Genomic DNA, 23371 nt, shown 5'->3' with positions numbered 1-23371 from the left:
GAGGCAGAGACACAGGCAGAGGGAGAAGCAGGCTCCATGCACCGGGAGTCCGACATGGGATTCGATCCCGGGTCTCCAGGATCGCGCCCTGGGCCAAAGGCAGGCGCCAAACCGCTGCGCCACCCAGGGATCCCATGGTCTCCTTTTAAAATAAATAAAATATTAAAGAGCTTCTAAAGCTTTAGAAAAAAGCTTTACGATGTTATGTATTTGAGATAGAAAGATACAAGAGAGAGCATGAGCAGGGGGATTGAGGGAGAAGTTGGCTCTCTGCTGAGCCAGGAGCCCGACCTGGGACTTGGTCCCAAGACCCTGAGATCATGACCTGAGCGAAAGGCAGACACTTAACCCACTGAGCCACCCAGGTGCCCCCTTAGAAAGTCTTAAAAAAAAAAAAAGATTTTAAGAGTGCCCCTGGCAAAGCTCTCTAGACAATTTTACTTTTAAGTCCCTCTTCTGATGAAGTCGTAGCTCTGGTTAATCCTGGTTAACCTCATCAGAACATTTATATATTAACACCAAACAAATCAAGACACTGAATACGTTTTTATTGAGCCTTTTAGTTTACAACATGAGGTAAAAGGAAAGTCACTTCACCTTAACTAATATTTTACACAGCTGTAGTAAAATATCTCAAACTTTAAGGAATTATGATGGATTACATATATTAAAAGTTGGGGATTGGGTAAACAATATCTGAGTTCTTGAATTTTCCAGTTGACTCTCCCCTTACAATAGTAACCAGCTCTAGTTACATAAGTTTCTTCAAGGCCATGTTTTATTGTTGCTAATGTCTTTATATCTGAAGCATTGCTATTTCAATCAATATCCACTAATTCCACTTCAAAAATGAGTTTTGCATTTGGTGGAATTCTATTGAAGTAGTCAAGGTAAATTTGATAAAAATAATTTCTTCCTTCACTCCCAATAACCTCGGTCTAAAATTAGAATTATATATGGATATTGGGTATTAACCCCAAAGGGAAGGGCTTTATGACTGAGTGAGGTGCCTAGTGGTTCCTAAAAGTATCTTTGTGAATGGGGATCATAATCTATCAGTATAGGTTGACTAGATCGGTTGAGCTTGAACTAGGATCTTCTTTTCCTAGTATTCCCAAATTAGCTACCACCTAATGAAGATTGCTAGTCCATGCTTAAGAAAATAAAGGCGATTTCAATCTAGTTGAATGTATAAATTACATTAAATCAAAGTTCTCATTTGAGGTGTAGTACCTGATATTTACTGTGAATTTTCAGATGCTGAGTTCAGAGAAGTGTGGTTTTTATCTGACTGGTCTTGAGATAGTTCACAAGAGAGAGGGAGCTGTAATTGAGCCATCTAATTTTGATAGGTTTAGAAGAGGGCTATTATATTCCCAAATAATCTTAACTGGTAAGATTGGAGAGAGCTTCCAAATTTTTAAAAAGTTACTTTAACTGATTCAACTAGTCCAATGGGAATGGAACCAACAACTGAAAAAATTACTTCTCACTTAGTTATTGGATTGTTCTGTTAGACATGGTCAGGAGGTGTGTTTTTTTAAAAAGAAATTTCAAACTGGGCCTATTAGAAAAGTACTGTCATTAATAGTAATCACAGATGCTTCCACTATGTTGGACCCATGGTCTCCTTCACAACTGGTAATCCCCAACATGTCCTCCATTTCTAATCTCTGAGTACCCATTTAATTGCCTGAAATTATACTGTAGCATAAAATTACTGTAAGTCATACTTGTTTGCTTCAGTTGTTTGTATTGGACATCTTAGTTCCTTGAAGTAAATCCTTCATACAGTAACAACTGCTTTTCAAAGATGGAATCTTAAAACCTCACAGTTTAGCTCTCAAAAATGGAAAACCTGAGTTCAAGAGGAAAAATGGTAGATTCTATTCTAGCTCAAGTTTGGCATACTTTGTGCCAATAAAAAATATTAACTACTGTCTATATTGGAGCTGTTGACACATGAATACTAGTATGGGCAGGATTCCTAATCTGGAAGTTAACCTAGACAACATATCTTTTATATATTCAGGTGGCCTTTCTTCGTGTTTTTTCTTTACTCAAAAAGTTAAAAAAGGATACTTGGCATCAGGCTGTCCTTTCTTTCCATAAGCCCATTCTGGTTCAATCTCTAGTCGAGCCTTTTCTCCTTTACTCATAGTTAAGAGTGCTTCATCCCACTAAAGGCAAGAACATGCAATAAAAACTAATGATAATTTGCAAAAAATACATGAAAAACTAGAAGACTGAACATACCAAAAAGCATTGTTACTGGATTTCATAATGTCCTTGATTGAATCTTTGTTCCTTTATTACCTCAATTAAAAAAAGTTATTTTTTTGTGTAATACACTCTTTAAATGGTACAATGTGAAAGCACTTTTTGTAAATGTTAGCTGTCATACTTTACAGAAACCAGTTATTAGTACTATCATAAAAAATTTGCTATACTTTACTTGTTATATCCTAGCGCAAACTTCTGAACTTCTATTATAAGGATAAACTAATAAGTATTTACTCTAGAATCATCTTAAGTTTGCTAGATTTTGGAGTCATGGTGGCATATAAGATAAACTACATGTTACAACATTAGGATCTTCTGTAGAAGGTAAGAGTATTCAAAGAAATAATAACAGGTTTCTGGGTTGCCATTCCAGTTTGTCCAAATTTGGATCTTGTATAATTTTTTTTTTTTTTTTTTAAGTAGACTCTTTCCTCCCCAGTGTGGGCCTCAAACTCTCAACCCCAAGATCGAGTCACATGCTTTACCAACTAGGCCAGCCAGATGCTCTGGATCTTAAAGCCAGTTACCAAAAACAGTTAAACCAACAGGATGCAAAGATAAATATATGACTAATATCATATACTCTGTTGAAATGTTCAGTCACATAAAGCTCAAGGGACAGACCTGTTATATAATGGAAATTAAGAATATGGTTTACTAGAAGAAATATGTAAGCAAATTAGTCCTAAAATAGAAAAATTGATCACCTTGGTATAATCAGGTAGCAGTTAAGGTTATTTTTAGCTAAACCTTTAGTTTCAAGATGTTTTATATGCTATTTTGGGCTGTGGATATGTTCCGTATTTTACAACTTACCCAAGTATAAAGAAGAACACCGAGGGTTCTCATAAGTGCATTTAACAGGCATTTCAGTTATAATGTTTGATGCTGTGAATAAAGACCTTTTAATAACAACAAATAGGCCCTACAAAAACAGCTTTGTTCAGTGAGGCTGATAATCCCCCCCCCCTCCCCCGCTCTATTACATACTCCTGTACACTGCATTGGTCAGTACAGCTCAATCCTACCTTCCCCTTTTCTCAAAGTTCCCTTCTATTATCTCTCACATGTAAAGGCAGGTAAAAAAGCATGCTTATGTGTGAAAAGTTTTTCTGGTTTTTGAACCTTGATTGTGAGAAGTGAAAAGGCCCAGAACAAACTTCTGCTTCTATCAGGTACTGCAGTGAAATGGATCTTTTACCTTTCTCAGTTGTGTGTAAGTGATAAAACAACTATGTGACATTTTTTAAGAATCTTAAAACATAAATTTAGAAAGCCAAACTTTCTGATGAATTACTTTATGATGAAAAAATAAAGAGGGGTAGGCATGAAGAAAATATTTGAGCCTCTATTACATTATATACTGTAGTCAGGCTCATTTAATTGTTTAGCAACCCTGAGGAAGAATGTACTGTTGTCCATATCTGAAACCCAAAAAACTTGTGTCAGATCAGTTAACAGTGATAGCACCTGATTTGTCAGAATCCAAAGACAAATGTTTTCATCATATACCAAATCCTACTTATGATATCATAGCAGATGTAGCATGTACCAGAATATCTATTGATTCATTGCCATTTTTTACTTACTCCTCGGATAACTTTGCCTATTCCAACCTTAAAACTTAAAGGCTTGGCATTTTTCTTCTTCTTTGAACCTGTAAAACAAATTTTCCTTATAATGCATGATGAAATTAAGTTCCAGTGGAAAAACAGTGATTTGTCTTTAAACTGATTTTAGAACTTACCATATTATGCATTTGAAAAGAAATAATTTTTTTTTTTTATTATTTATTTATGATAGTCACACAGGGAGAGAGAGAGGCAGAGACATAGGCAGAGGGAGAAGCAGGCTCCATGCACCGGGAGCCCGATGTGGGACTCGATCCCGGGTCTCCAGGATCGCGCCCTGGGCCAAAGGCAGGCGCCGAACCGCTGCGCCACCCAGGGAAAAGAAATAAAAATTCAGAAAGTTAACTCATCAAGACAATTCTGTATGTAAAAATAGTTATGGTCCCCAAAGCAGGAAGAGGGTAAAGACCTATGTTTACACTACTAAAACACCACACTATTCTGCCTTTTATGTTAAATACAAAAGCCTCAACTATAGGACATTAACCAAGTTTAGACTAAGCTTTTTTTTTTTTTTTTTGCTTTCCAACAACCAAGATTTATTCCCCCGGCCAATAATCACAGGTGCAAAGGACCTGTGAAAAAATTGACAGCCAAGAGAAAGGTATAACCAACTGTTCATGTACCACACAAATATTTTGCAATGCCTTAAAGCTAAAAAGATAGGATTACATTTAGACTTACTGGTTTGAATATTAGTATCAAAAACAGTCCCATCCTGTAGTGTTCCTGTATACCAGCAGTGAACAACATCTCCCTTTTTGGGAAAGTTGGTTTTATCTCCTTTTTTAAGGACAGATTTTGTATATTTTGGTGGACCCTAAAAACAGAAACAATACGTAGAGTTAGTTACTTACATCCTTCTATGGTGGACGACAAAGAGAATTCTTATACAGCCAACTGTGAACCAAGTCTGGGCACAGAGTTTCACAGATTTGGTTAACTCTGTTGCCTCTAGTTCACCTCTGAGTTAAAAAAATTCACCATCTAATGGTTGTCTGTGGTGAGAATATTAGTAAGTAGCCTATCTATAATTTAATTTCTTTTTTTTTTTTTTTTAAAGATTTGATTTATTCATTCAAGAGAGACACACACAGAGGCAGAGAGAGAAGCAGGCTCCATGCAGGGAGCCTGACTCCATCTTGGGACTCCAGGATCATGCCCTGAGCCGAAGGCAGATGCCCAACCACTGAGCCACTCAGGTGTCCCTCTATAATTTAAAGTAACTTCTAGCTACTTTGGAAACCAATGTTCTTTTGACAAAATTGTTATTCAACAAATGATAAAATAAATCCTATTACTTTCCAAGGTCAGAAATATAATTACTATTTAATTCCTATAAAATCATAAGGCATTAAAGCATTGTACTTTTTTTTTTTTAATTTTTTTTATTTATTTATGATAGTCACAGAGAGAGAGAGAGAGAGAGAGGCAGAGACACAGGCAGAGGGAGAAGCAGGCTCCATGCACCGGGAGCCCGACGTGGGATTCGATCCTGGGTCTCCAGGATCGCGCCCTGGGCCAAAGGCAGGCGCCAAACCGCTGCGCCACCCAGGGATCCCGCATTGTACTTTTTTTTTCCCCAAAGATTTGAGTTGTTTAGCACCAATACTTGACATTACTAAATATTTTTACTATATCCAATTAGAACGAATATAGTAATATTCCATTTGTTTCTGAACTTGAAAGTAAGTGCACACAAGGAACAGAATTATCTATAGAAATTACTCTAACAGGCATATTTCCTAAAACAAAGCAGGATTATCGGTTTTTTAAAGAATGCTAAAGGCTAATAGGTGGTGATTCATATAGGTAAGAAAGCAGTTTTTTTTTTGTTGTTGTTGTACTTTACGTATCAGTTTATTACTGATATTTACATTTCAGTTGATCACACATACTATTTATGTGTGAAGAGGAAGAGGGAGAGGAAGAAGCAGACTCCCTGCTGAGCTGGAAGCCTGACGTGGGGGTTGATCCCAGGACTTGGAGATTATGATCTGAGCCGAAGGCAGATGCCTAACCATCTGAGCCACCCAGGCACCCCATAACTCTCTTTTTCTTAACCTCATAATGATACACAATCTGCTGCCCCATACCTTTTTATTGTAATTTTCTGGAAGGTAAACTATTTTGCCAATTGCTTTTGCAATCCTTCAATAATTATTATACCTTTACTTACCTTAGTAGCTGCTGAATATCTTCCCAGTACATATAACATTTATCAAATAATATTAGACATGATAAACCTCAAAATTGCTTTATTGTGTGTATATATCCATGAACATGAAATTCTGTTTTTCAACCAACAAGAGAGTATCATGTGAACTAACTAGCTTTAGGTATATAAATTTCTGTAATTGTATACTTGAACTTACATTCTATCTATAAATATCCAAATGCTATATATACTACTTCATCATTAGGTGACATGTCTTCATAAGACCTAAAGAATCAAATTATTATCACTGATACTAAGACTGTTAAGAATGAGTTATAGCTTAGTTATTAGCAAGATATTATCAGAAGTGGCAAGATTATCCATTTAGCTCTTTTGTGGCTGTTCTAACTGCTGTCCTTGGCTCTACTGAGGCTGTCCCTCTGCAGAAATGGTTTTATCTAGTTCTTCAAACCTTTGTACCAAAATGTAAGACCTATGTTGGGAAAGATGAGACAGAAGACTCCACACCCTGTTGCCAAGCCTGGACTATTTCTATTGCCAAGGATACCATGTACATTAGAAAAAGCTAAAAATAATCACAGTGAAACGGCTTTCACTCAGTCAAATTTGGCTATAGAAGCAGGAGTTAAAATGGCTTTGGAAGCTCAGGAGTTCTAGTCAGACATAGAGGAAATATAAAATACAAAGCTAGAGGTATTTTATAGAAAAAGCTTATTAACCATAAAGCACTGGTTCTTACATGTTTTTTTTCCCCCCCTGATTCAGTACACCTAAGGGAGATAACACACTCCAAATCAGTGTTTGGCTCTCTCAAAGTAGTCACACTCAACCACCCCTTATTATGAGAAATCAATGCTATAAACAAATACTTTCCTCAAATTCACATGAGAAATAAAATAATATTACATACAAACCTCATCCAGAGTCTCTTCACACTTGGTTTCTTTGGGTTTATCTTCATTAAGCTTCACATTTTTCACCTGCTCAGACACCTTACTTATACTTTCAGTACCTTTGAAACGCTGCAAGGAAAATGTTCTAATGTTTACCATATTCGGGACAGGCTAAAGGCTAGAAGGGATATCTAGATTTTCAACCTTTCAATTTAATGAACACCTGCATGTGAATATAGGCTATGTAACTCAAATACAAATAAATGGAAACTAAGAAAAAAGGAAAAATCTTATGTTAAGCATTTTAATCAACAAATTATGAACCTCAAAGCATCTCACAATATAAATGCTCAAAGGGGATCTTTATTTTTTTATTATTATTTTTTAAAATTTATTTATGAGTCACACAGAGAGAGAGAGAGAGGCAGAGACATAGAGGGAGAAGCAGGCTCCATGCACTGGGAGCCCGATGTGGGATTCGAGCCTGGGTCTCCAGGATCGCGCCCTGGGCCAAAGGCAGGCGCTAAACCACTGCGCCACCCACGGATCCCAAAGGGGATCTTTAGAAAGGACAACTCAGTGGCGTTGGGTGTTTGACTCTTGGTTTCAGCTAGGGTCATGACTTCAGGGTCATGGCATTCAGCCCCTTGTTGGGCTCCATGCTCACGGGGAGTCTGGGATTCTCTCTGTCTCCCCTCACTTGTGCTCTCTCTCTTTAAAACGAATAAATAGATACTTAAAAAGGAAAAAGATTTAGAAAGGCCAACTCAGACTCAGATATGAATACTATCACATAATTCCTTAATAAAGACTCTGTTGTGGAAGATAGTTATTTCATAGTGAACAAATATTGGGGAATTTTTTAAAAATTTAGTTTTCTAAAGGCTCAGCCTAAATCTAAGATTCAAAATTCATTAATGAAATAGAACTTACTTTGGAGTCTTAACGTTTTGGTAGCCCTTTTGTTGTTTTAATTTAAGCTACAGGGAATTATTATTATTATTTTCTTAAAATTTCTTTGAGAGAGAGTGAGCACAGACACATGCGAGTGTGGGGAGGGGCAGAGGAAAAGAGTCTCAAGCAGATTCTCCAAAGAACAGGTAGCCCAATGCAGGGTTTGATGTCCAGACCCTGAGATGACCACCTGAGCCGAAATCAAGAGTCTGATGCTCAACCTACTGAGCCACCAAGGTATCCTGGGAATTATTTTTTAAAATTTGGTTCCTTTCAAAAACATAATATCCTGCTATACTGCAGATTAGCTTTGCTAGATTTGATAGTCCACTTATAGTTAGGAAAAACTCCAGGTGGAAAAAATTAAATAAATTCTGCAAATAAATTTAAAAATTCTTTTCTCAAACACAAATATTTATACCAATATTCTGGTAATATGATGTAATAATACTCACCTTACTTTCAAAAAGATGGTTGTAGGCTGTAACCAAATGGTCCTTGTTAGCTGTCTTGGCCACATTTTTAATGTTTCCTAATAACTTATGTTCTGCAAGAAACTATAAGGAAAAAAAGCTGGTTAGTCAAAATAATCTCCCTCATGTAATAAGGGTCTAAACTTTAGAAGATCACCTCTTATGTGAACGATTGTATCTTTAATAAAACTACTACTGATGGAAAAAATAAATATATTTTCTGCCCTACTTCATAACAAAAAAGATCGAAGGAAGATTTAAAAAATACACTATATTTATAAAGATTATTGACAAGACTGGAACTATAATATTACATAGGAGTCACAGTGTTGCATACTAATGCTCTTCCCATTACAGAACTCACAGAACATTTATATAGCAAGCACACTTTGGTAACTGGATGATGCTGGTACTGGTAGGATGTTACCTGGCCATGGCCATGGGACCCTTTAACCATGTTAGGCATAGCTATCTTGACAAATGTGTAACCCATTCTTGACAGACTGGGAAGCACTGTTACAAAATGCTGGATATATATATGGTGGTTAAGTGTGCGGGCTGAGGAGTTAGACCACCTGAATCAAAATCCTAGCTATCTGATCTTAGACAAAGGACAAGCTTTCCTAAAAACTTAGTTTCCATATCATAGTGGAAGAATAATAACAGCATCTATGTCAGAGAATGGTTTTAAGTATAAACACAATAATCCATTTAATGCCTTTCATATACAGTCTATTGCATGGTGAGAACTCAATAAATATTAGTTATTAGGACTAATAACAATGTACTTAATAATTCAAAGTAACAGAATCCCACTTCTCTTAAATAAAATCGGCAACAACAGTTAAACCAAGTTGGCAAGACACCAAAATACTACTTCTGAAATATCGAGTTATCAAAATGTAACATCATCTCAAAATCATGTAATGTGGGGATTTGAAAAATGTCTTTGTTTTTCTTAGTTTTTCTGCTTCTTTTTCTGCCTTCTGGTCCTTGATTCCTCATTTTTGTTATCTTCATAAAGCTGGCCCCTGGCACCTATCCTTTTGATAAAACAGCTTTTCTAACAAATCACTACTGTATTTTTTTCTCCTCTGCTTTTCCTCTCCCTCAATTAGACAAATGTTCTAAATGATAAAGGCTGATAGGTAATTTTGATTAAATGGAAGTAATCACTTGCTTTTAGCAGTCCTGTGATTTCTTTAGCAAGATTCCAAAAAAATACCCAAAATACCAACATCTCCTTCATATCTTATGATCAGTAGATGGTGACTGTCAAATATAAGTTTAGGAATGTGAATGAATACTGGAGAATATGCACTTGAAAGATTAATATGTTGAAAAAAATTGATAATTCAAGTCTCTTGAAATTGTCCCAGGTGGGCCAGTTTTACATTAGATTTCACACTGGGATCATTTGTTCTGTAAGAATTTGATTAAGTACAGTATTAAGACATTAAATGTTAACAAATGCTATGCCTAGTTTACTCTATTGTTCCTGTTGAAAATATGAATTGACTGAAGAGAAAGTAATTCCACTAAAATGGTATAAAATCGAATACCTGAGGTGTGGTCTTTCTTTTTATCCTGTATCCCCTAACACTGAGCATAGTTCTTGCTATAGGTGTTGTATAAATATCTGCTGATGTCTAGGTGTATAGAACTGGATGCTTGAGAGTAACTACCTCTTAAAGACACCTCAAAATGAAAATTAATTGTTAGGATCATAGATCCTAACAGAAGAACCCAGAAAGAATTCTTCTAATGCAAGTTTAGAACTTAAATGAAAAGCTGTAGAGAAACCATTCAAACTGCTGTTTCTATCTCCCAAAAGTGGAGGATCCAGCTTGCAGAAATTCTGCAGTGGTTCGGGAACTTAAGAGGTTATGAATGCTCTTAATTTCGGAAAGGAAAAAAGTCAAGTCTGACAAAACAAAACAAAACAACCCCAAAACACTTGTGACCAGAGTCGGGTGGTTAAGATGGAGCCTATTCTGAAAAATGCAGGGCGTACAGGATAAAGAATGTCAAATTCATTTCTTAATCTTGTTTATAACAATGGGAGATACTGTGCGCTTGAAGGCGCATGTAACTCCCCTGAAAGTATAAAGGTGAAAAGGTCATGTAGAGTCGATATTTTAAAAAGTTAAACTGCAAACTACCGTTTTTTAAAAAAATTACACGCATTAGTGTTCATTATTTAGTAATCGATGAGAAAAGCGAAACGCACAGACCGTTCCCACAAAAATCTTCACCAGCCTTCCCGTTCCCCTAAAGGCCTACTCTCTCCTGCAGGGGCCTCACCCCGGTCCCCAGAGCAAGGGTACCCGTCCCAGCCCCCCAGTATCTCCTGGTTTTATTCTTTTTCCACAGCTTCCACCCTCCCTCAAGGGTCCCAATGAGGTTCTGATGACGCAATCGCTGCTTGCCTGCCCCAAGCAGTAAAGCTGTCCCCCCCACCCAAATGGGGCAGCCCAGCTAGGGCAACAGCGCGGCTCCCCGCCACATGCGAGGCCTCTCCGGCCTTCCAGGCCACCAGCCGCGAGAGGACGAGGGCGGGGGCACGGAGGAATACAGAATGTACGGGAATCTCCGGGGGGGTGAGGCGTCCCTCAGCCGCACCAGCCCGGCCGCCCCGCCGCCTCTGGTACCGAATCTGAACCGTGGTCCTGTAGAAACTTGATAATGTCCTTCTTGGGTAGTTGCTCGCTGCGCAGCTGCTCCACGGTCCAGGCCCGCTGTGGAACGGCCGCCGCCATCTTCCCCCGCTGCCTCTGCTGTACTGAGCCAGCCCGCCTCAGTTCAGCGGCGGCCCGCCCCTGGGGCGTGGCGCGGGCTCCGCCAGGAGCGCGAGGGGGCGGGGCTACGGCGCGGCGCGGCGCGGCGGGATTGGGGCCGGGCCGTGAGGGACGTCGGGGCTGTGCTTTGACTGCCTCGGTGGAGTCGGGATGTGAGCCCGCAGATGCGGTCATTGCGGCGGACGACGCGGATGACCTGACCCTGCCGTCCGCTCTTAGCTGGAACCGTTGTGAAGCAACCATTGGTGGTGGTGGTATTTACCAGCCATTGCCCACATTTGTGTATTACCGACGGGCTGCTAGGCCTTTAAAGCCTGTATATAAACTGCCTCAGGAAAACGCTCAGGCTTCTAATCACATTCTATCTAGTTCTAGCCTAAAAACTCACACCTGAATGGTCTCGGTCCTTGTCCATCAGAACAACCCGTACCCACTATCTCCCTTTTATTTTTTTTTTTAAAAGATTTTATATATTCATGAGAGAGAGGCAGAGACACAGGCAGAGGGAGAAGCAGGCCCCACGCAGGGAGCCCGACGTGGGACTCGATCCCGAATCTCCAGGATCACACCCCGGGCTGGAGGCGACGCTAAACCGCTGAGCCACCCAGGCTGCCCCCACCTCCCTTTTAAAACTCGCACAGGTAAAACTAAAATACAACTGTTCCTTTCCCTGCCCAAGAAATAAAAAGACGCCAGAAAGTTTAAAAGCAAGTTCAAGAAACTGGCCAAATACAACAATGTAAAGAAGCCACACGCAGGATGACTGTTTGCGGATGACGACGGCGATAGTATTAATGTTCACAACAACCCACACACGAGGAAGCAAATGTCCAGAGGTTACTCCACGTTGCCAAAGTTTGGAGCGAAGAAGCCGGGAATCGTACCAAGCCTGAAGTAGAAAGCTATCGCTACAGTAGAATAACATTTCACTGACGCACACGGCTTGGTGTCGTTTATGAAGATGTAATGATGCAATCAGGAATGCCTTCCTTTTTTTTCTCTCAGATTTCCTGATGAATATGAAGCCAAACCATTCACTTCCCTCTTAATAATAAAAATATTAAGATAATGGACTACCTCTCCAAATACTGGGAAAATGAGACCGGGCATTTTTCTTTTTTTCTCAGCTTGGATAAAGAAATAAGACCTTTAATTCTACGTAGCCCATTTGTTTTTCACCTCATCTTCCGATTTAAAAATATAGCCAACGAGGAATGTTAGACGCTCCATAACGTTAAATTCACAAAAACATAGATATTCGTGGACCTCAAAGTTATTATTATTTTTTATCATTTTAAGCAATATCATCATCTTAGCAATGAGGCCCAAACACCCAGTCATTGGAACGGAACTTAGATTTAAAGTCTATAAGGAAACCCAACCGCGGACCAAATTTAGAGTAACGCTAGGGTAGTGCGCATGCGTCTCCGGGGCTACTCCGCAAGGGTTTCCGGGAAGCCAGCCAATCAGATTTCCGACGCAAACTCAGTGGCGGCATTTTCAACTAGATGAACCCACCGACTGCAGTTCCGCCCTCGCGTCCCACTGTTTTGTGTGAAGGAAACCGATGGGGATCCGAAGGGCGGCGGTTGAGCTGTTGGAACGGCTTGCGTCTGAGAGAGGCCTCTGGTGATTGTCAGCCTAATGAGCGGACGGCAAAGAACGCTTTTCCAGACGTGGGGCTCAAGCATTTCTCGATCAGCCGGAGCCCCGGGTTGCAGCTCTGGACCTGAGGGGCCTCAGAGCCCGGGCACCTCTACGGCACATTTTCCTCCGGCTGCAGAGGCTCAGCCGGAGTCGGACGATGATGTATTGCTGGTTGCAGTGTATGAGGCCGAGCAGCAGCTGAGGGTAGAGAATGGCGGTTTCTGCACCTCAGCGGGCTCGCTGTGGATTTACCCTACTAATTGCCCAGTGCGGGACTACCAGCTACAGATTGCCCGGACTTCTCTGTTTTGCAACACGCTGGTGTGTCTGCCTACTGGCTTGGGAAAGACCTTTATTGCCGCCGTGGTCATGTACAATTTCTACCGCTGGTTCCCTTCCGGCAAGGTGGTCTTCATGGCCCCCTCGAAACCTTTGGTGACACAGCAGATCGAGGCTTGCTACCGAGTGATGGGTATTCCGCAGTCCCACATGGCCGAAATGACAGGTATTTTAGAGAATGGGCTAATTTGAAATTAAGAGCTGGGTACTCGGGAAAGCACGCATTCTGGTGGAAACTGAGCTAAAGCAATTCCATGCGGAATAGTCCCCAGAACACAGCATATTTTACATCCCCCTTAAAGGATTATCTACTTGAAGCAAGCCTGGCCCTCACAAAAAGGGTTGCTTTACTCAATTTTCAGAGACTCCCTTTAGTTTGTCGGAGCATTTTGAAGCGATTATGTGTTTATACTCCATCAGTAAGTGAGCAGGAGGTTTCCCGACTTTCTAACCCAGAAAGATTTCCCAGTTCAAGAGTTTGCTTTTCTTAAGACATTGTGTCATTATGTAGGAATTCTCTAAAAACTGTCTAGTTGTGCCTCAGCATTGACATTTGGATCACAACAGAGCTTTAAAATGTAACATTTCAATGATTTGTTAAATTGTTCTTGGCTGAAGGCAGATTACCAAAGGACTGCATTGTGAAATTAGGCCAGATTATTTACAGATATTTTAAAGATAACAGTCCTGGTATTTAGAATATAGAATGTCACTTTTGTTTACAGGAACTACTCAAGCTTTCACCAGGAAGGAAATATGGCGCAGTAAGAGAGTCCTTTTTCTTACACCTCAAGTCATGGTAAATGATCTTTCTAGAGGAGCTTGTCCTGCTGCTGAAATAAAGTGTCTAGTTATTGATGAAGCTCATAAAGCTCTTGGAAACTATGCTTATTGTCAGGTAATATTTCGTTTAAAAGTCTTTGGACAGTGAACATATTGTTAAGGAGTATTTTAGTGAATACTTATTAATGATGGAAGTTTTGATTGTGTTATCATTATGAAAAAGCCCCACATTATTTCAATGAAAGTAATACTTCATTCAAACAGTGTCTCTGCTGTCTTAAAAAATTTGTTTTTTTTAATCCTTAACAAGACCATTACTGTGGGTGTAGATGCTGAAAGCCTAGTCATGGTTGAGGCAGTGATCTGAAATAGGGTATGGGTGGAGTTTTGGAACTAAGATAATAATCCAGAGATTGGTAGCAGATGTGCAGTGTCATTCCTTGGCAGCTAGGTAAAATACTTAACTGTCAAGAGTTGTTACCAAGATTGAATGATCTAATATATGCAGCATACCTAACACAGTGGCTTCTAGTTAAGTACTACATGAATATAAACTATAAAGGTGAAGAAGTGGGATATGGCTGGAGAGGTAATTAAGGTCCAGGCCATGAAGGTATTTGTATATTATGCTTAGCAATTTGAATGCTCTTTGTAGGACATAGGAAATACAGGTGGTGGAGACTCACTGAACAATGTTCAGTGATACTTCAGATTTAAAAGAGATTAGAAGAGAGAAGACTAAAGGCAGGATGTACAATGAGGAAGAGGAGGAATTTAGGATGACTCCCAGGTTTCTGAGTTGGAAGACTGAGGATGCTATTAGTCAAGATGGAGAGTTCTGGAGGCACTAAAGATTTGGGGTATTACATGAAGATGATGAGTGTAGTTTTAGATTGTTGAGTTTGAAATGTCTATGAGGAATCTAAGTACAGATACCAGTGGGCAGTGGGTGATAAAAGTATGAATTTCAATGGAGAGTTCTGAGCTGGAGATACAGATTTGCAAATCATCAACGGGTAGGTGGTGGGTAGGTAAAACTATAATCTGGTGATATCAGGGAGAGAGGATATAGCATAAGAATAAAAGGGAGAGTTGATTTTATTTAGTGCCAAGAGGTGAATTTTACTGCCAGTTTGTGAATTTGTAGTTTCCCTGTTTAAAGAACTGAAGTTTAAGTTTATTGTATTATACTATACCTCTGTGTTACCTTCTGGAGAATTGTCATCTTTAGAGTTGATTTTAGGCAGGAAATGGATATATATATTTTTTTATTCATATCTTTCCAAGTAAATTAATATCCAATGTGTTAAGGTTTCTGCTTGAGCGGGGCATTTAAAAATTTTTATTTTAACTCTGTGAATTTATTTTGTAGATTTTAGCTTATACCTAGCAACTTTAATTCATTTATTTTATTTTCAAAGAAAATTTCTAGCACCAGGTTTTTTTTTTTTTTTTTTTTTTTTTTTTTTTTTTTAAAGTAGGCTCCACAATCAGCATGGAGCCCAATAATGGGCTTGAACTCATGACCCTGAGATCAAAACTGGGCTGAGATCAAGAGTGACATCCAACCAACTGAGCGCCTTTGCCCCTTTTTTTAATTTACAAAGCTTATGCTATTATTGAGTACAGTAAGACATGCACTGATTTCATTAAATCCAAACAGTCCTGAGTGTTTATGATGCCTTGAATATTATAGATGGAGATGCCAACAGGCACACCAACTCCATGAAGAATGTAGCTTCCTGGGTTACAAACACAGCACCATTTCCTTTTCTACAAAATGCTTGAGAATCCCATTTGGATGAAAGTAATGTATTTATTAGGGACATTTTGTCTTGCATCAGTTTTTACTTAGAACAATTCTATGTTAAGTATAATGTTCTGTCTTTATGTTGTATTCCATATCACATTAAAAAGAAAGTCCATAAATAATATTTTTTGAGATTAGTCAAGATTCAGGGTCTCATTTAATTCATCCTTTATGTGGGTTGAAATAAAGTTTTTAGATAACCTGTTTTTACTATTTCCCCTATCTAATGCAGAGCTATTAGATATTGAGATCTATTCTTGCAATTCTGTTTACTTAGGGGTTCTTTTCCTTGTATTGGGGTGTCACGTGAAGGATTATGTAGGAATCTGGTGAAAAATTCAGTATATGGGTATTGAATTCACATTACCAGATATGGGTATTGAATTCATATTTTGAAGTCTAGAATGATGCTTTGGTGCCATTGAGAAGATGTGTTAGCATTTAAAAGGAAAGTTGGGCTTAAAGTCTTTTCCTGAAACAGTTTTTTTCCACTTCAAATCTAATTTCATACTGTTTTTTTTCCCTGTCTTTATGTTAGGACTTATCTTCACCTGGTAAGTGTGCAGTATGGATATAGCTGTAAGGCTAATAAACATGGCTCAAACAACAGAAAGTAGACCCTTTTCTTCTTCGATTTGCCCTTGAATTAACTGAGTATTTTGATTTGCCTCTGTAATCAGCCTTGATGTAGTAGCTTTATGTATGGAAGAAACTCTACGATGTTTTTGATTGGTGTAGAATGTAAACCTGAATTATTTGCTCTTTAGATAATGTGACTCATGATGGTTCCATCCCTTAGACCATCAATACTCTATAAGAAAGAATGATAATGGAACATATATAATAGTTTGTTTAACAGAATCACTGTTGTTTTGTATTGGATGGATGAAATTAAATAACATTTTTTTCTTGTTTAAGGTTGTAAGAGAACTGTTCAAATATACAAATCACTTTAGAATCTTGGCTCTCAGTGCCACACCAGGTAGTGATATAAAGGTAAGTAAAATGTCTTTCCGTTAATTAACATTTAAGAAAATAACAGCTTTTGTATGGGGCCGGACCAGTTTGTCGTTCTAGTATTTAGTTTGACATCAAGACTACAACATTTCTTACACATTCCTGTTTTCTTCTTTGGTTGGAGGAGATTTTCTACATGAGCAGTTTTTAGATGTCAGTATACATAAGTAGTTTGTTAAAAGTACTAAACTTTTGAATACTATAAGTGTTTTTTAAATTAAGTTTTCAGGGTTTTTTTTTTTAAGTTTGATTTTGAACTAACTTAGACTTCCAGAAAATTTGCAAAAATTGCAATCTCTATCTCTACTTTGCTCAGCTATCCTAATGTTAACATATAACCATAGTGTATCAAGACCAGGAAATTAACGTTGGCACAATACTAGTAACTCATTTGTAGAACTGAGTTGAATTTTATGTTTTCCCACCATTGTCCTTTTCAGCTTCAGGGTCTGGTTCAGGATCTCACTTGCATTTAGTTGTCCTGTCTCAGTCCTTCCTATCTGTGATAGTTTTTCAATCTTTTCTAGTGTTCCATGACCTTGACACTTTTAAGAGTAGATGTCAGTTATTTTGTAGAATATTCCTCAGTTTGGGTTTGTCTGATGTTTCTCATGATTGGAGTGAGGTTATGCATTTTTGGGAAGAACACTCCAGAAGTGATGCTGTACCTTTCTCAGTGCATAGTATTAGAAAATACATGATGTTGATTTGTCTTACTGCTGTTGTTGTTAATCTTGACTTGGTTAAGAAGATATCTTCCCAGTTTCTGCATTTTAAAATTACTATTTTCCCCTTTGTGACTAATAAGCATATAGTGGGGGATTTACTGAGACTATGTAAATATTTTAGCATCCAATGACTATTCTTGCTTGCAGCTGTTATTTCTGTCGTGTTTGCCTAATCATTATTTCCTTTCATTTCTTTTATGATTGTTAACGTGAGTTCTTTTGTGATGAAGAGTGTTTCTTCTCTTCCATTTATTTAATTCTCTGTATCAATTTGAACTAATGGACATGTATTTTTTTCTATGCGCTACAATCCAGAGCTGTCATTGTTAATTTTGTTGCTCAGATTATTCAAGCTTTGGCTATTGGGACCTCCTTTATGATGGTGCCTGCTTTTGGACATTCCCCCTATCTTTCTTTTGAAAGATACAAGATATTTATGCTCATTTAGTATTTTTCATGTCTAGCCATGGAATCAACCATTTCTCCAGGTAGCTCTGGTTTCCTTTATTCAAGGGTAGTGAAAATTTTGAGCCTCATCTCATTATGTTCTAATTTTAGTTGCTCTGAGTGGTGTTCTGTATTGGGTTTTAAAGACCTTCTAAGTTTAAATTTCAATTCTGTCAAGTTGTAAGACTTTTCCTTCTACCCATAGCCTTGATATTTTTCAGAAATTTCTGTGCTGCCTCTGATCTTACTTTAATCACTTTAAACATGCTGGATTGTTTTTAGTCACCTTTTAAGTCTTTGCTGAAATGTTGTGCCTTCAAAAAGTTTTACTCTAAACTGTCAAAAGCTAGCTCTCCCTATCTTTTTTGTATGTGTGTAATTTTCTTCTTAATAGTAATCATAATCTGTCATTTAAAAAAAAATAACTAAACTCAGTTTTTACTTAGAACATCAGTCTTCAAAAAAAAAAAAAAAACATCAGTCTTCTATAATACCCAGTGCTCATTACATTATGTGCTCTCCTTAATGCCCATCACCCAGTTACGCCATCCCCCCTCCAGCAACCTTCACTTTGTTTCTCATGATTAAGAGTCTTTCTTTCAGGGATCATTTCTATAGTTTGTTAATCTGTCATTTTTTTTTGACTTACTCATTTATTTGTTGTCTTTTGCCCCATGAAAATAGTAACTATATGAATATACAGATTATATTTATGTTGGTGGTAGCTCTGTTACTAACTCAATGCCTGACATGTGGGAGTCATTCAAATATTTGTTGAAAAAAATAATTAAAAATATCAACATCTTACTCAGTTTTATAAAGTGGTCATAATACCACTCCAGGTGATGTGGTTGGTCCCTTGGTAATTATAGTGAACTATTTTAGGTACCATACCAGGAATACAAAGGTAATTAAGATGTGATTTTTGTTGTAGAGTATTTTTTATTTGAAATTATATTTAGTTTGGGTTGCCATGCTGGCTCAGTCAGTAGAGCATGTGACTCTTGATCTCAGAGTTGTGAGTTCAAGGTCCACGTTGGGCGTAGAGATTACTTAAAAATAAATAGATAGATACATAGATAATATTTTGTCTTTTGAAACCTCATGAGACTTTTCCAGCTTTGAAAAAAATGCTCTTAATTTTTGGACAATTTCAGAACGCTGGGATCATGACCTGAGTTGAAGGCAGACACTTAACTGACTGAGCCACCCAGGGTCTCCTCAATTTTTTTTTTTCCTTAAAGATTTTATTTATTTATTCATAAGAGACACAGAGAGAGGTAGAGACATGGGCAGAGGGAGAAGCAGGCTTCATGCAGGGAGCCCGATGTGGGACTTGATCCCGGACTCCAGGATCATGCCCTGAGCTGAAGACAGATGCTCACCACTGAGCCATCCAGGCGTCCCCCCTCAACTTTTTAAAAAATAAATATATATTATTGAGGTACATGCTATGTTAGTTTTATGCAATGTTATATTAGTTTCAGGTGTATCACATTAGTGATTTGACAATTCTTTTTCTTTTTTTAAGATTTATTTATTTATTTTAGACAGAGACAGCATGGTGGAAATGGGCAGAGGGAGAAGGAGAAAGTCTTAAGCAGACTCTATGCTGGGCGTGGAGCCCAACATGGGGCTTGATCTCACAACCCTGTGATCTCGCCCTGAGCTGAAACCAAGAGTCTGACACTTAAGCAACTGTGCCCCCAAGATACCCCAGTGATTTCACAATTCCATATATTACTCAGTGCTCACCACAATAAGTATAATCACCATTTGTCACTATACAACATAATTACAGCATTATTGATTATATTCCCTGTGCTGTAGTTTTCATCTCTGTGACTTTGTAACTGGAAGTTTATACTTCTTAATTCCCTTCATTTGCCCATCTCCCCACTCACCTCCTCTCTGGCAACCATCAGTTTTCTGTATTTAAGAGTCTATTTGTTTTGTTTTGTTTTTTAGATTCCACATGAGTGAAATCATATGGCATTTGTTTTTCTCTGTCTGACTTATTTCATTTAACATAATACCCTCTTAGCATCCATGTTGTCATGAATGACAAGAGTTCATTTTTTTATGGCAGTAATATTCCATTGTGTGTTGTGTACACACACACACACACACCATTTTATTTATTTATTTATTTATTTATTTATTTATTTATTTATTTATTTATTGACAGACACTTGGGTTGTTCATATCTTGGCTATCATAAATAATGCTGTAGTAGGTCTTTCACTTCTTTGGTTACATTTATTTCTAAGTATTTTTTTCTTTTGGGTGCAATTGTAATTTGAGTTTTCTTCATTTCTACTACTTTGTTATTAGTGTATAGAAATGCAGCACATTTCTGCATAATTTTGGATCCTGCAACTATTGAATTCATTTATTCTAAATTTTTCTTTCTTTTTTTAAAAAGATTTATTTATTTATTTATTCATGAGAAACACACACAGAGAGAGAGATAGGCAGAGACACAGGCAGAAGGAGAAGCAGGCTCCATGCAAGGAGCCCGACGTGGGGACTCAATCCTGGGTCTCCAGGATCACACCCTGGGCTGCAGGCGGTGCTAAACAGCTGTGCCATGGGGCTGCCCCTATTCTAAGTTTTTCAGTGGAGTATTTAGGGTTTTTCAACTCTTGATCATAATCAGTACTGAAGTTAAAAGTACATCCAGCGAATATTCACATCATATGTAGTGTTTTAAATGGAAAATATTCCACTAATTTATCAATAATTTATTTAGTATAGTATATGCCCTATGCCCTCAATTTCTTAACAAGCCGATTTGTAAAGTAGTCCTAAGATATATTGTTCCTCTAACAGTAACAAGACTTCTCTGTTCTTCCCACTAATAAAAACCACTGGAAAAAAAGTATTTGCCAGGGAACCAGGAAATCTGAGTTTTAGCTCTGGCTCTAAAATGGTCTATGATACATAATTTGGAGGGGATTTAGATTGCTAACCTATAACTTCGGTTTGTCTGAGTCTTCATAAAATATATTTTTAAGGAGTTTATCACTGCCATTGAAAAGTGCAAAATACCTTTGAGGAATTTGCTGAACGTTTACTAGTTCTTATTTCTTGAGTGTTTGGCTGGAAGGGCTGCATGAAAAAAAGATGTTTCAAAGCCTTTTCCTCTTTAGTAACACTTCTAATATAACTTATAGTTAAAATAGTTTAATGATTTGAGTTCTAAATTTTACCACTATTTTATTTTTGTTGGTAACCTAAGCTAAAAAATTTAACATATAATGTAGTTTTAAATACTTGATTTTCTGTAGGCTGTTCAACAGGTTATTACTAACCTACGAATTGGGCAGATAGAACTTCGTTCTGAAGATTCTCCGGATATTTTGCCATACTCTCATGAAAGACGAGTTGAAAAGCTAGTTGTTCCCCTTGGTGAAGAACTTGCAGCCATCCAAAAGGCATATATCCAGGTAAGCCATTTTACCACTATTTAGGGTTTTGATAAATGAACTGATAATGTATTTATTTTATTTTATATAATCTGGCTGTGAGATTATAATTATATCATTTTATATAATTAGTATGTTGAAAAATTCTTTGAAATTAACTTTTGGAATGAGTACCATGTTTTATTTGTTAGTTACTATTAAAGAGGAAGTACAAAATGATGGACCATTTCTAAAGCCAATTACAGCCTTAGTTTTTAAGTACATCTATTAATTGCAGTATAAAACACACATACATATAAATAGCAGAGTGTACAGAACCTAAGTGTGTAGCTCAGTGAATTTTCACATAGGGAACACACTTAAAACACATGTCCAGATTTAACCACAAGTTTCTTTGTAAGAAAATATATTTTCAGTGTTTTCCTCCTGGATCCATTATACAGCAATGATTTTCTTTTTTTTTTTTTTCCCTAAAGATTTTATTTACTTATTTATTCATTCATTCATGAGAGACAGAGAGAGAGGCAGAGACACAGGCAGAGGGAGAAACAGGCTCTATGCAGGGAGCCCAACGTGGGACTCAATACCAGGTCTCCAGAATCACGCCTTGGGCCGAAGGCAGTGCTAAACTGCTGAACCACTCAGGGATCCCCTACAGCGACGATTTTCAACTGGAAGCAATTTTGCTCACCTTCTGACATTTGGCATTTTCTTGACACATGTTTGGTTGTCATAAATGGAGGGAGTAGAGAGTAGATTGCTATTAGAATTTAATATGTAGAGGTTAAGAATGCTGCTTAACATTCTGTAATGAACAAGAATAGTTCCCCAACAACAGATAATTATCTGGGCCAAATGTCAATATTGTAGCTACTGAGAAATTGCTTAGCCACTTATCACTTTGAGAAAAATTTGAGGTAACACACTGCTTTTCTTTTTTTTTTTTTTTTTTTTTTTTTTTAACACACTGCTTTTCTATGGTTCCTAATTAGTGTCATGCTAGGAGAACATCTTGTTTTCATATCTTCATTGTTGTAGATTGAAGATGCGTGCAAATTCTTTGACACTCCTCCCGTGGAGAGATAGATGCATTTCCTTTTCCCTCCAGTGTTGACTGGCTCTGTGACTTGACTGTGACCAACCGAATGTGATAAACTCCAAATAAGCCATGATGAACCTCAGCTAAGCCTTGTTCAGGAGAAAGGAGGAACTGATAGCTAAAATCGAGGGCGTAGACACATGGCCCCAGTTAAGGTATTACATGTAACATCCAGCCATTCTAGGCTCCTGACATCAATGAACAGAGATTAGCTGTCTCTGCAGTGCGGACAGAATTCTTTTTTATTTTTAACATTTTATTTTGCAGTAGTTTTAGACTTTCAGGGAATATGCACAAATAATATAAAGTTCCAGTGGGGAGATGCTTTGACACTACTCAAGTGTCTTGTTTCTCAACATACTTTGCCATCTAATTTTAGCATACAGTGGTTGCCTGCTACAGTTATTTATGTTGTTTGCGTAATCATGGTTTCTCCTTTCCCTCAATTCTTTTGTATTTGTCAATTTGACAATTATATTTGTCATCATCATACCTATATGATGAAGATCTGTTTCTTCCTTTCATTTATTTATTTATTTTTATTTTTTTTTAAATATTTTATTTATTTATTTATTTATTTATTCATGATAGTCACAGAGAGAGAGAGAGAGAGAGAGAGAGAGGCAGAGACACAGGCAGAGGGAGAAGCAGGCTCCATGCAGGGAGCCCGACGTGGGATTTGATCCCAGGTCTCCAGGATCGCGCCCTGGGCCAAAGGCAGGCGCCAAACCGCTGCGCCACCCAGGGATCCCCTCATTTATTTATTAATTCAGTTCCTTGTATCAGTATATACTAATTTTTTTTTTCTATTTGTTACAATCTAATTCTATCAGATGAATTTTGTTGCTCAGATTGCTCCAAC

The 23371-nt window shown here is 37.8% G+C and overlaps 2 protein-coding genes across 2 annotated transcripts in view; one reads left to right on the top strand and one right to left on the bottom strand.

Moving 5' to 3' along the window:
* Positions 1–527: 527 nt before the first annotated feature.
* Positions 528–11222, bottom strand: LOC121493883 (peptidyl-prolyl cis-trans isomerase FKBP3). The gene is made up of 7 exons (XM_041760216.1): positions 11065–11222; positions 8396–8497; positions 7008–7115; positions 4599–4734; positions 3873–3940; positions 2083–2180; positions 528–873 (listed from the first exon to the last, which is right to left on the bottom strand). Exons 1-7 carry the CDS (start codon positions 11170–11172, stop codon positions 819–821), a joined length of 675 nt encoding a protein of 224 aa, XP_041616150.1. The 5' UTR covers positions 11173–11222; the 3' UTR covers positions 528–818.
* A 1528-nt stretch (positions 11223–12750) lies between these two features.
* Positions 12751–23371, top strand: part of FANCM (FA complementation group M) — a 60758-nt gene continuing 50137 nt past the window's right edge. Inside the window, exons 1-4 of the mRNA XM_041759309.1 lie at positions 12751–13363; positions 13923–14095; positions 16709–16786; positions 21273–21431. Coding sequence (XP_041615243.1) covers positions 12856–13363; positions 13923–14095; positions 16709–16786; positions 21273–21431 — 918 coding nt within the window. The 5' untranslated portion in view covers positions 12751–12855. The remainder of the gene's footprint in view (positions 13364–13922; positions 14096–16708; positions 16787–21272; positions 21432–23371) is intronic.

This window comes from Vulpes lagopus, chromosome 6, assembly GCF_018345385.1.
Source record: "Vulpes lagopus strain Blue_001 chromosome 6, ASM1834538v1, whole genome shotgun sequence".
Taxonomy (NCBI): domain Eukaryota; kingdom Metazoa; phylum Chordata; class Mammalia; order Carnivora; family Canidae; genus Vulpes; species Vulpes lagopus.
This window is presented reverse-complemented; position numbering and strand designations above follow the sequence as displayed.